Below are 12,378 nucleotides of genomic sequence, written 5' to 3'. Positions count from 1 at the left end.
CAATGATGTGTGTCAGCACCTGTCAGGCAAGGAGGGCTGAAGGAAGGTGTCATCTCAAATCTATAAAATGCTTCAATTCCACCAACAACAGCAAGAGTCTGGCCTGTGGAATAATGATTAATAGAGGGACTATGCTGCAATTTTAGAACACTTGCAATACTATTGCAAAATAGGTCAACTGTTTCAATAGCATTGCATAGTGTGATGGGTATGTATAATGTCCTACAATATTTCTTAACTTTATTCAACCTGTCTACAAGCCCTTTCATGTGACTGAGAAGTTGTTAAAGTTCTAAGAGAGGTCTAAAGGCAAGGTATGGTAAGAAGGCCCTTTGCTTTATATTACAGGATCTGCAAAATATCTCCAAGAATATTGCGCCACAATGAAATATAGCTTCTATGAAATTGCATAACAGTGCATTGCAGTCCATTGTGAAGACATTGGTTACCATGATGTTACCATGCCATTGCTAATCTCAGCCACTGAACTGTGTAGATGTCCTGTTTACACTCAAGACATTGGTTATTTGTGTTTTACAAATCTGAAAAAGTTTGAAGAATGACCATGCAGCTTAAAACCTTGTTTTGCAATATTGTGAATTTTGACAATGATTGAGCCTTTGCAGCACAATAGTTGGTGTCACCAAAGTGAAAATACTGTCATGGGCAATCATGTTTCCTGAAATTATCTGCATACATTGGGAATCAATGGCAAAAGTTACTGAGGTATTCACTTATGGTTGCCATGGTAACCAAGCTTGACTTTGAAGAGAACTGGTCCAGTTTCCCCATCTTATGTCATTTGATATGATATGATATACCTATAAACTGCATTCCTGTGCATTATAATGAACATTAATGAATCGAAAAAATAATATATGTATATTACCGTATTCGACGTAATAAGCGCCCAGGGCGCTCTCAAAATTAGAAATAGGGGCCTCATATTAAAATATTATTTTGGTGGAAAAAACAGTTGAAAGATATATTTCGTGGTTTATGCTGACAGCCTAAAATGTTTATGTACGGCAGGTATATTTTGCAAGAATTTAATTGCCCATAATTAATGGTGCATATAACCCAGGAGTGCGTATTATACGCGAATGCATAAGTCTTGTTTACATTGATCAATCGGAAGGGGTGCTAATTTGGATTGTTCACTAGCCAATATATTAGCAAATATCGCCGTGGGCGCTTATTAGAGCGGGGCGCTTATTACGTCGAATACGGTACTTCCAATTTATGATCATTTTAGCCGCTTGAAATCCAAATTATTTTTTTAAAAATATTTTGAGAATAAAAGTTCTTTCATGAATAAGTACTTGCTATAAAATGTGCCGCCGCAGGCTATATTTAGTAAACAAATATTCAAAACTCTCAATATCGTTGGGCGTCTTCATTGACATTGCGTGTAGAGATGATAGATCACTGGGAGGAGCTTATGCACACTCGATGACCCCTGACGTCACAGGGCATTGTTTCGCCGTTTTGAGTGGATACAAATTACTAGGGCTGCAACGATGCAGGAAGGTCACGATACGATACGTATCTTGGTATTCTGGTCAAGATACGATATGTATTTCAATACGCAACGATAAAAAAAGAGTACTCCAGTACTCTGGCATATATTAAATTTCAAGGCTTCAAGCATGTCAGGATTGGACCTTTCATGCTTTTGGAACAGTGAAAATTATTATATAATAACAAGACTACTTGTCTAGCTTCAAAGTGGAACTTTCTCTCATCCTCCGTCAAAACATTTCAAATTTAAAAAAAGCAGGAAACTTCAAAGTTCAAACACCAGAAAATAATCAATGCTCTTCGCAGTGTGAATAGTTCAACTTCAGGTTCTTTTTCAGAAAAATTAGAATGTCAACATTGTCAGGGGGCAGTGATACCCTCACTTGAGGAGGTGGAGTCGTAGGTGGTAGATGACCAACACAATAGAACATGCTCTGCCTACCTAACATGATTTATGATGTACGCTTCAGGGTTTGAAAAAGGATTAGAATAACAGTTGTTTATGATTCATAGTGTAAGAAACATATTTATCGAGTGTTATGCGCTTTTAAAAAAACACATAGTATCCCTTCAGCAAATTCAGATGAATAAACAGGTATTACAAACCTGGTCAATAAAAATATGAAATTTGATATAAAACATCACCAGACACGATGATTTACCATTAACATTCTATTTCCTTCTCTCCAAGGCATTGTTTTATAGGCAAAGATTAAAATTATTGTGTGTATTGTCTCGTAAACTAAGCCGGAAATAGCAACCAGCTGTACACACGTTTTCTCCGGTGATCTACCGGTGATTCAGTTAAAAAGTACCCAGTGATACAACTTCAAAGAATTTCAGAAGAAATTGTATCTGAAATCATTGTTTTATCAGGAAAAATATATTTCAACATTGTGTTACTTTATATGCAACTTTATATATATTTAAAATTATAAGAAGCATAAGCGTAGCAGTTTGGTACAGGTGATTGCTATTGCAGACTATTTTTATGTATGGTACAATTTGACCAGTCACCGTAGAGAATTCCCGCACTACATGTATTTCGATTGCGAAAACGTCATGTTGACATACAATTGTCAAGTAGCCACAAATATGTTTTTTGAAGGGTCAAAGTATGGCATTTATAATATATGTATCCATTCACTGGCAACAAAAGTTTGTTGCAACCTGCAATCTGACCGTGGTTGCTGTAAATAACGGTGAGTTGTGCGAACTACTGATCACTTCACATACAATTTCGCCGAAATTAATGTTAACAATATTGAATAAAATTTTAAATAAAATTTATAAAATTAATAAAAGAAAATTACAAACATGAGTCCAGATAGTATAATAATAGGATTGAATTGTGTACTTAAAGTCAGATTTTTTGACTGGTATTTCAGGTGTTCCCTGCTCGCGCTGATAATGTTGCTTTTTTGTGATTGGGAAAAACATCGTTGTTACCACACTCTATAACAGAGTTAGCGCTATATTGAAGGGTGCAATAGCCAGGGAACACTGTACTAAGATGTGCACTCCGTATTGTGGCGTATCGATAAAGAGAACCACGTGTATCGTGTATCTTATCGTTGGTCAAGTATCGCGATGCATCGGAATATCGGTGTATCTTTTCACCCTGACTAATTACGTCATAGAGTATTGTGACGTGTTTGAAAAGTTTGTGGTACTGTATTCTAAAGGTAGGCCGGATTTTGCTATATGTTTTCATTATGATGACTGGTGGACAAAAAATGTTAGTTTCTGTCGCTGGGAATAATTTTCATGATGGCAGCTTGCTATATATACATGATATGCAAGAGTGCAGTGAACAGGTAGCTCACAACTATTCTACAGCACTAACCTTAGACCTAGCACGCCACATATAGAGCACTGGGTTCAAGCTATCTCTGTAAAGAGCTGGAGGCAGGGGTAGGTCAGGGAGATGTTCTTCTGTTTATCCATGTTTTTTTCTGCTCTGGTGTCAAAAGTATGCATGTTTTGATGAACATACATAGTTTAGATAACTTGGCATACATCTATATGTACACCAAATTTACACAGCATTTACAGTCATCAGTTGGCTTTGTTATATATAGAAATATAGTATATAGAAATGTATGCTCCTGGACAATTGTGACTCTAAAGATTACCTGGGTCCCCCTAATAACTTTTAATAATTACAAAAACATATGGAAAATTACCTGCTTTTAATTCTTTTAACATCATGTTCAGTACAATGATGTCATCTCTGAAGTAACTACGTTAGATCTACATGTTATTCACACAAAGTCATTTTCTATTTTCATTTTGAATAAATCGAGACTTAAGTTGCTACAAGTATATATTCAACCTTGAAGCAAAGTGAAATGTTATTTCCTTTAACTAAAAATAGACAAGGGGATATCCTGATGGTAACAGACAAGCTGACTTCATTCGAAAAATATATGTATATGAATATCGCCAATGTTTTGTTCAACAACAAAGATTTGTAAGGTACTTTTTTTTGTCGTTCCACAGGGACTGGCACTCACATTAATTACCGATCTAAACCTAATTTGTCTGGTAAAAAGATGGTAATTATCGGTAAACTAGAACACTGCCATGATATAGCTGGTACATTGATATATGTGGCAAAGAACAACATTGACCCTCCCTCTTCCAATGTTTCAGGCGCCATGCAGATGGTGATGACAACGGTGCTGGGGTTCATACAGATGTATCTGCCCCTAGGCATGTACAAGCCCGTGCAGAGGGAGGGCAAGCCACCCAACTTCTGGAGGAACATGATCCTGGTGGGAACCATGAGGTAAGAGGCGGGAGAAGGAGAACCAATACATCCTTTTTTCTTTTGTCGGAATAACAAAATAGTCAAAGTCCTTATGTTAAGAGTTATTTACAAGTGCAGCCAAATACTGTAGTCATGACATTAATGGTTCACAACGGCATATCACATGTTCCCAATTACATAGAGCAGCACCCACTCAGCACCATTGCCTTGACTGTCTGTCACTGGGCACTCCACATTGTACCCCTTGACTGTGTCAATCAATCAATCAATCTGGGAGATTTAACGTGCGCTTTCTGACTAATGCGTATCTCGCACATGGGGAAGGACTTATACTATTGGAGTTAAAAAAGCGTAATGAATAAATAAAGAAGTGCAACCCCAAAAAATTAAAAACTTTACAGACCTTAAACTAATAAAGCTAAGGGGGGTGGGGGTTGGCTGGGAGGGAGTGGGGGATAAAAGAATATACAATAATATGGAAAAGGTTAGGCATGGGTTGGAGGGGAGGGGGGCAAGCGTGGGAAGGCACGGCATTGGCTGGCGAACGTGTGTGTCGACTTGAAGCTGTTACTCCATCTGGCCGCTGAGGAGTTTGCAGGCGAGTGACTGTGTCTGTCACTGGGCACTCTACATAGTACCCCTTGACTGTGTTTGTCACTGGGCACTCTACATAGTACCCCTTGACTGTGTCTGTCACTGGGCACTCTACATAGTACCCCTTGACTGTGTCTGTCACTGGGCACTCTACATAGTACCCCTTGACTGTGTCTGTCACTGGGCACTCTACATAGTACCCCTTGACTGTGTCTGTCACTGGGCACTCTACATAGTACCCCTTGACTGTGTCTGTCACTGGGCACTCTACATAGTACCCCTTGACTGTGTTTGTCACTGGGCACTCTACATAGTACCCCTTGACTGTGTTTGTCACTGGGCACTCTACATAGTACCCCTTGACTGTGTCTGTCACTGGGCACTCTACATAGTACCCCTTGACTGTGTTTGTCACTGGGCACTCTACACCATACCCCTTGACTGTGTCTGTCACTGGGCACTCTACATAGTACCCCTTGACTGTGTCTGTCACTGGGCACTCTACATAGTACCCCTTGACTGTGTCTGTCACTGTCTGTCACTGGGCACTCTACATAGTACCCCTTGACTGTGGACGTCACTGTGTCTGTCATTGGGCACTCAACACTGTACCCCTTGACTATGTCTGTCATTATGTCTGTCACTGGGCACTCAACACCATACCCCTTGACTGTGTCTGTCACTGTGTCTGTCACTGGACACTCAACACTGTACCCCTTGACTGTGTCTGTCACTGTGTCTGTCATTGGACACTCAACACTGTACCCCTTGACTGTGTCTGTCACTGTGTCTGTCATTGGACACTCAACACTGTACCCCTTGACTGTGTCTGTCACTGTGTCTGTTACTGGGCACTCAACACTGTACCCCTTGACTGTGGACGTCATTATGTCTGTCACTGGGCACTCAACACCATACCCCTTGACTGTGTCTGTCACTGTGTCTGTTACTGGGCACTCTACATAGTACCCCTTGACTGTGGACGTCACTGTGTCTGTCACTGGACACTCAACACTGTACCCCTTGACTATGTCTGTCATTATGTCTGTCACTGGGCACTCAACACCATACCCCTTGACTGTGTCTGTCACTGTGTCTGTCACTGGACACTCAACACTGTACCCCTTGACTGTGTCTGTCACTGTGTCTGTCATTGGACACTCAACACTGTACCCCTTGACTGTGTCTGTCACTGTGTCTGTCATTGGACACTCAACACTGTACCCCTTGACTGTGTCTGTCACTGTGTCTGTTACTGGGCACTCAACACTGTACCCCTTGACTGTGTCTGTCATTATGTCTGTCACTGGGCACTCAACACCATACCCCTTGACTGTGTCTGTCACTGTGTCTGTCACTGGGCACTCAACACTGTACCCCTTGACTGTGTCTGTCATTATGTCTGTCACTGGGCACTCAACACCATACCCCTTGACTGTGTCTGTCACTGTGTCTGTCACTGGACACTCAACACTGTACCCCTTGACTGTGTCTGTCACTGTGTCTGTCACTGGGCACTCAACACTGTACCCCTTGACTGTGTCTGTCATTATGTCTGTCACTGGGCACTCAACACCATACCCCTTGACTGTGTCTGTCACTGTGTCTGTCACTGGACACTCAACACTGTACCCCTTGACTGTGTCTGTCACTGTGTCTGTCACTGGACACTCAACACTGTACCCCTTGACTGTGTCTGTCACTGTGTCTGTTACTGGGCACTCAACACTGTACCCCTTGACTGTGTCTGTCATTATGTCTGTCACTGGGCACTCAACACCATACCCCTTGACTGTGTCTGTCACTGTGTCTGTCACTGGACACTCAACACTGTACCCCTTGACTGTGTCTGTCACTGGGCACTCTACACCATACCCCTTGACTGTGTCTGTCACTGTGTCTGTCACTGGACACTCAACACTGTACCCCTTGACTGTGTCTGTCACTGGGCACTCAACACCATACCCCTTGACTGTGTCTGTCACTGTGTCTGTCACTGGACACTCAACACTGTACCCCTTGACTGTGTCTGTCATTGGGCACTCTACATAGTACCCCTTGACTGTGTCTGTTACTGGGCACTCAACACTGTACCCCTTGACTGTGTCTGACACTGGACACTCAACTCTGTACCCCTTGACTGTGTCTGCTACTGGGCACTCTACACCGTACCCCTTGACTGTGTCTGCTACTGGGCACTCTACACCGTACCCCTTGACTGTGTCTGTTACTGGGCACTCTACATAGTACCCCTTGACTGTGTCTGTTACTGGGCACTCAACACTGTACCCCTTGACTGTGTCTGCTACTGGGCACTCTACACCGTACCCCTTGACTGTGTCTGTTACTGGGCACTCAACACTGTACCCCTTGACTGTGTCTGTCAATGGGCACTCTACACCGTACCCCTTGACTGTGTCTGTTACTGGGCACTCAACACTGTACCCCTTGACTGTGTCTGTCACTGTGTCTGTCACTGGACGCTCAACACTGTACCCCTTGACTGTGTCTGTCACTGTGTCTGTCACTGGACACTCAACACTGTACCCCTTGACTGTGTCTGTCAATGGGCACTCAACACCGTACCCCTTGACTGTGTCTGTCACTGGGCACTCAACACTGTACCCCTTGACTGTGTCTGTCAATGGGCACTCAACACCGTACCCCTTGACTGTGTCTGTCACTGGGCACTCAACACTGTACCCCTTGACCATGTCTGTCATTGGGCACTCAACACTGTACCCCTTGACTGTGTCTGTCATTGGGCACTCAACACTGTACCCCTTGACCATGTCTGTCATTGGGCACTCAACACTGTACCCCTTGACCATGTCTGTCATTGGGCATTCAACACTGTACCCCTTGACTGTGTCTGTCACTGGGCACTCAACACTGTACCCCTTGACTGTGTCTGTCAATGGGCACTCAACTCTGTACCCCTTGACTGTGTCTGTCACTGGACACTCAACACTGTACCCCTTGACCATGTCTGTCAATGGGCACTCAACTCTGTACCCCTTGACTGTGTCTGTCACTGGACACTCAACACTGTACCCCTTGACTGTGTCTGTCAATGGGCACTCAACTCTGTACCCCTTGACTGTGTCTGTCATTGGGCACTCAACACTGTACCCCTTGACCATGTCTGTCATTGGGCACTCAACACCATACCCCTTGACCATGTCTGTCATTGGGCATTCAACACTGTACCCCTTGACTGTGTCTGTCACTGGGCACTCAACACTGTACCCCTTGACTGTGTCTGTCAATGGGCACTCAACTCTGTACCCCTTGACTGTGTCTGTCACTGGGCACTCAACACTGTACCCCTTGACTGTGTCTGTCACTGGGCACTCAACACTGTACCCCTTGACTGTGTCTGTCACTGGACACTCAACACTGTACCCCTTGACTGTGTCTGACACTGGACACTCAACTCTGTACCCCTTGACTGTGTCTGCTACTGGGCACTCTACACTGTACCCCTTGACTGTGTCTGTCACTGGGCACTCAACACTGTACCCCTTGACTGTGTCTGTCACTGGACACTCAACACTGTACCCCTTGACTGTGTCTGACACTGGACACTCAACTCTGTACCCCTTGACTGTGTCTGCTACTGGGCACTCTACACTGTACCCCTTGACTGTGTCTGTCACTGGGCACTCTACACTGTACCCCTTGACCATGTCTGTCATTGGGCATTCAACACTGTACCCCTTGACTGTGTCTGTCACTGGGCACTCAACACTGTACCCCTTGACTGTGTCTGTCACTGGACACTCAACACTGTACCCCTTGACTGTGTCTGTCACTGGGCACTCAACACTGTACCCCTTGACCATGTCTGTCATTGGGCATTCAACACTGTACCCCTTGACTGTGTCTGTCACTGGGCACTCAACACTGTACCCCTTGACTGTGTCTGTCACTGGACACTCAACACTGTACCCCTTGACTGTGTCTGACACTGGACACTCAACTCTGTACCCCTTGACTGTGTCTGCTACTGGGCACTCTACACTGTACCCCTTGACTGTGTCTGTCACTGGGCACTCAACACTGTACCCCTTGACTGTGTCTGTCACTGGGCACTCTACACTGTACCCCTTGACTATGTCTGTCACTGGGCACTCAACACTGTACCCCTTGACTGTGTCTGTCACTGGGCACTCTACACTGTACCCCTTGACTGTGTCTGTCACTGGACACTCAACACTGTACCCCTTGACTGTGTCTGTCACTGGGCACTCAACACTGTACCCCTTGACTGTGTCTGTCACTGGACACTCAACACTGTACCCCTTGACTGTGTCTGTCACTGTGTCAACTGTGTCAAGTCAGGTTGCTGTTTAGACAAGATGAAGAAGGAGTTATGACAGTCCGACAGCCACATATGACAGTGTCTATATTCTTGCTATATAAAAATCATTACCATGATTACTATCATTTGTGAGGAAATGTTAACACAATTATTAACTCCAAACATCAATAATATTATTAAGACTTCTTCGTTAAACTTGTCACAAAAATATAAAAAGGGGTATTGTGAGCACTTGAGCTCACCAGAGATCACAAACCAAGATAATGGCCTTCATTATATCCTATTTACGATTTACATCAGCTATAATGAATTAGCTGTTCAACACCTGTCATGTTTCTCATTTCAAACAACAAGGTCACTGTTGATATCAGGAGATAAGGTTAGCTGAATCTCTCTGATCACCAAGATGTCCTATACAACTATGTGGTTTTGAAAACAGACATGGTGGTGGTATAAATGAAAAAGAAAATTAGAGATTGTGGATTGAATTTAGCAACTAGGTCTATAATTGGGTGAATAGGCTGATTGTGTATTGTCCCTTTGAGCATGTGGAGAGGACAGGATGCCTGACTTTACTTTGCCTGTGCTTTCAATCATGTATAAGAAATGTACATTTAACCTGTTCAGATTACGCTTTGATTAAGTAGGATGATGTGTATGATTTATTTTGAGAAAATTCAACATTTGTATTGGTGGAAATGTGTATTTACTTGGGATGTTACGCTGTGTCTGAAATAACTGCCTGCCCATCTGCCAGTGGCTGGTAACGTTTCTGTCGGGCTGCATGAAATTTTCTCCACCTGCCAGATAATTTTAAGACTATTTATGGATTCAGTTCATTAAAACTCCTTGCACATTCTCAAGTAATTCTTTGCATTATTTTTTTAACTGAATCATGATACGATGTGTCACATATTTTTGCGACCACCAGTCTGTACTGGAGCCCCTTGAGGGTATGAACCTGGACTTGGCGCTCAGCATCATTTTCTATCCTCTTTACTACTACGTCTGAGCTTACTAGACTGAAGAAAGTTGTACAAAATGTAAATGTGCCACCAAAACATACATCATGAAGGACAACAGAGGAGACCAAAGTGTCTTCTGAATATGAAAACCTCGCACAATGCTCAGTCTGTCACATTCGTAACATCTGTTAGGGGTGGATCACTCAAATATTTGTCTTTGTTTTAAGTCCATGGGCTACAAAACAACAAAATCGCATTTTAAAGCCCACAAGTTGAAAAATGGATGGGCTTAAATGTGTGCATTCCTGGTAAAATGAGATGTTGTTGAGGTCATTATTACTCCACTGATATGACTAGACTTCACTGTGAACGCACAATGCCTTTAAGAAAGTGGTCAAATGTGTGTATTTGGGATAACACTTTCTGAGTAAAGTACAGATTCTTGTACTTTTTTGGGTTCAGTCCCGTCTAGGATTCAAACCTACACTGAGGCACCTAATCGCCAGCACACAAAGTCAACGATCTAACCCGCTCAGCCACCAGACAACTGTACTTTACTCAAAGTGTTATCCCAAATATATCATTTGTTAGACTTCACGAGAGAAACTTTCCTTCTACACAAACTCACATGCTGCAATACTGGTATTATTGAAAGACAAATTTAATAAGTAAGGGAACAAACAAAATGAGGAGCAACACTTTAATACACCACAGGTGGCTCATTTATTCCATGGACCCGTGAAGACCCGGGTTAGAATAGGTCTTCAGCAACCCATGCTTGCTGTGACCTGTGAAGACCCGGGTTAGAATAGGTCTTCAGCAACCCATGCTTGCTGTGACCCGTGAAGACCCGGGGTAGAATAGGTCTTCAGAAACCCATGCTTGCTGTGACCCGTGAAGACTCGGGGTAGAATAGGTCTTCAGCACCCCATGCTTGCCGCAAGAAGCGACTTTGCTTGTCGTAAGAGGCGACTAATGGGATTGGGTGGTCAGGCCTGCTGACTTAGTGGATGCATGTCATAGTGTCCCAGTTGTGTAGATCAATCCTCATGATGTCAATCACTGGATTGTCTAGTACAGACCATTATTTACAGACTGACGTCATATAGCTGGAATATTGCTGAGTGCAGTTTTAAAACAAACAGACGAACAAACATTTATTTTATGTGATTTATTTCAGATTTTCCACTGTTGTTCTGGGACTGGTAGCCCTCAAGTTTGTGGCCGTGTCCTTCACAGAGACTGTGAAGAGTTCTGCACCCTTGTTCACAGTGATTATATCACGCGTCCTCATCGGAGAGTACACTGGCCTTTATACCTTCCTGTCACTCATCCCCATCATGTTTGGGCTGGCCTTGTGTTCAGCCTATGAACTCAGTTTTAATATACAGGGCTTCGTGGCAGCTCTGGCCACCAACTTAACCGAGTGGTAAGTACCAGCAGTGAACTCTTCACTAATCCAGATCTATGTCTATACCGGACCAAATTTACATAATCTGTTACATAAGAAGTTATAAATATGACACAACAAAACTTCTTGTTTGATACAAAAAATATATTACCTAGATAAGGCCAAATGTTGAAAACTTGTGAGGTGGAGAGATTCTGTGTTCCCTTTGTATGTCAGCAAGTAAAGAAAAGAAGGCAGGACACACTGTTTTCTTCACCTGTTTGAACCTGGGGACAATAGTTTGATGTGAGGTTGGGATCTACATCTAATAGGAGATAAACCTACTATGTTTTCAATGTAGAGCTAGGTTACCTGTAGATTTAACCGCGCTAAATTGAATTTGGAACCAAATGCACAGCGTGACCAATCACCATTGAGTAAATTCCCAATTCATGGTAGAATTTATTATTAACCTTCCTTTAAAATGTGTCCACCATTTCAATATTCAGCAAGTCGAAAGGAGGACTGGTTGTAACTATATTTTTATTCTTTATACAATTATAGTTCCACATTGAATTTCTTCTGATCATTACATTTAAATTCATTTGAGGTTTATTTTCAGTATGTCTACACTGAACAACCTGGCAATCATGGGATCAAAGTGTGTGTACAACTGATTGCTAATTCCGGCTTTTGTTTTCAGGACAATTTCACAATACGATAATACTAATCTGTTTGCATGATTAAATACCTAGTGTGACAGGAAGTACAACTGAAATTTTAAGTCATCATGCTATCTGCTCTATGTTCA

At 42.8% G+C, this 12,378-nt stretch overlaps 1 protein-coding gene across 1 annotated transcript in view; it reads left to right on the top strand.

Moving 5' to 3' along the window:
- Nucleotides 1-12,378, top strand: part of LOC139470755 (solute carrier family 35 member E2A-like) — a 31,039-nt gene that overhangs the window by 2,745 nt on the left and 15,916 nt on the right. The window contains exons 3-4 of the mRNA XM_071253039.1: nucleotides 4,177-4,312; nucleotides 11,358-11,606. Of these exons, the coding sequence (XP_071109140.1) occupies nucleotides 4,177-4,312; nucleotides 11,358-11,606 (385 nt within the window). The remainder of the gene's footprint in view (nucleotides 1-4,176; nucleotides 4,313-11,357; nucleotides 11,607-12,378) is intronic.

Source organism: Haliotis cracherodii, unplaced genomic scaffold, assembly GCF_022045235.1.
Source record: "Haliotis cracherodii isolate W230 unplaced genomic scaffold, xgHalCrac1.p SCAF_21, whole genome shotgun sequence".
Taxonomy (NCBI): domain Eukaryota; kingdom Metazoa; phylum Mollusca; class Gastropoda; order Lepetellida; family Haliotidae; genus Haliotis; species Haliotis cracherodii.
Note: the sequence above shows the minus strand (reverse complement) of the source record. Positions and strands in the feature narration are given on the sequence as shown.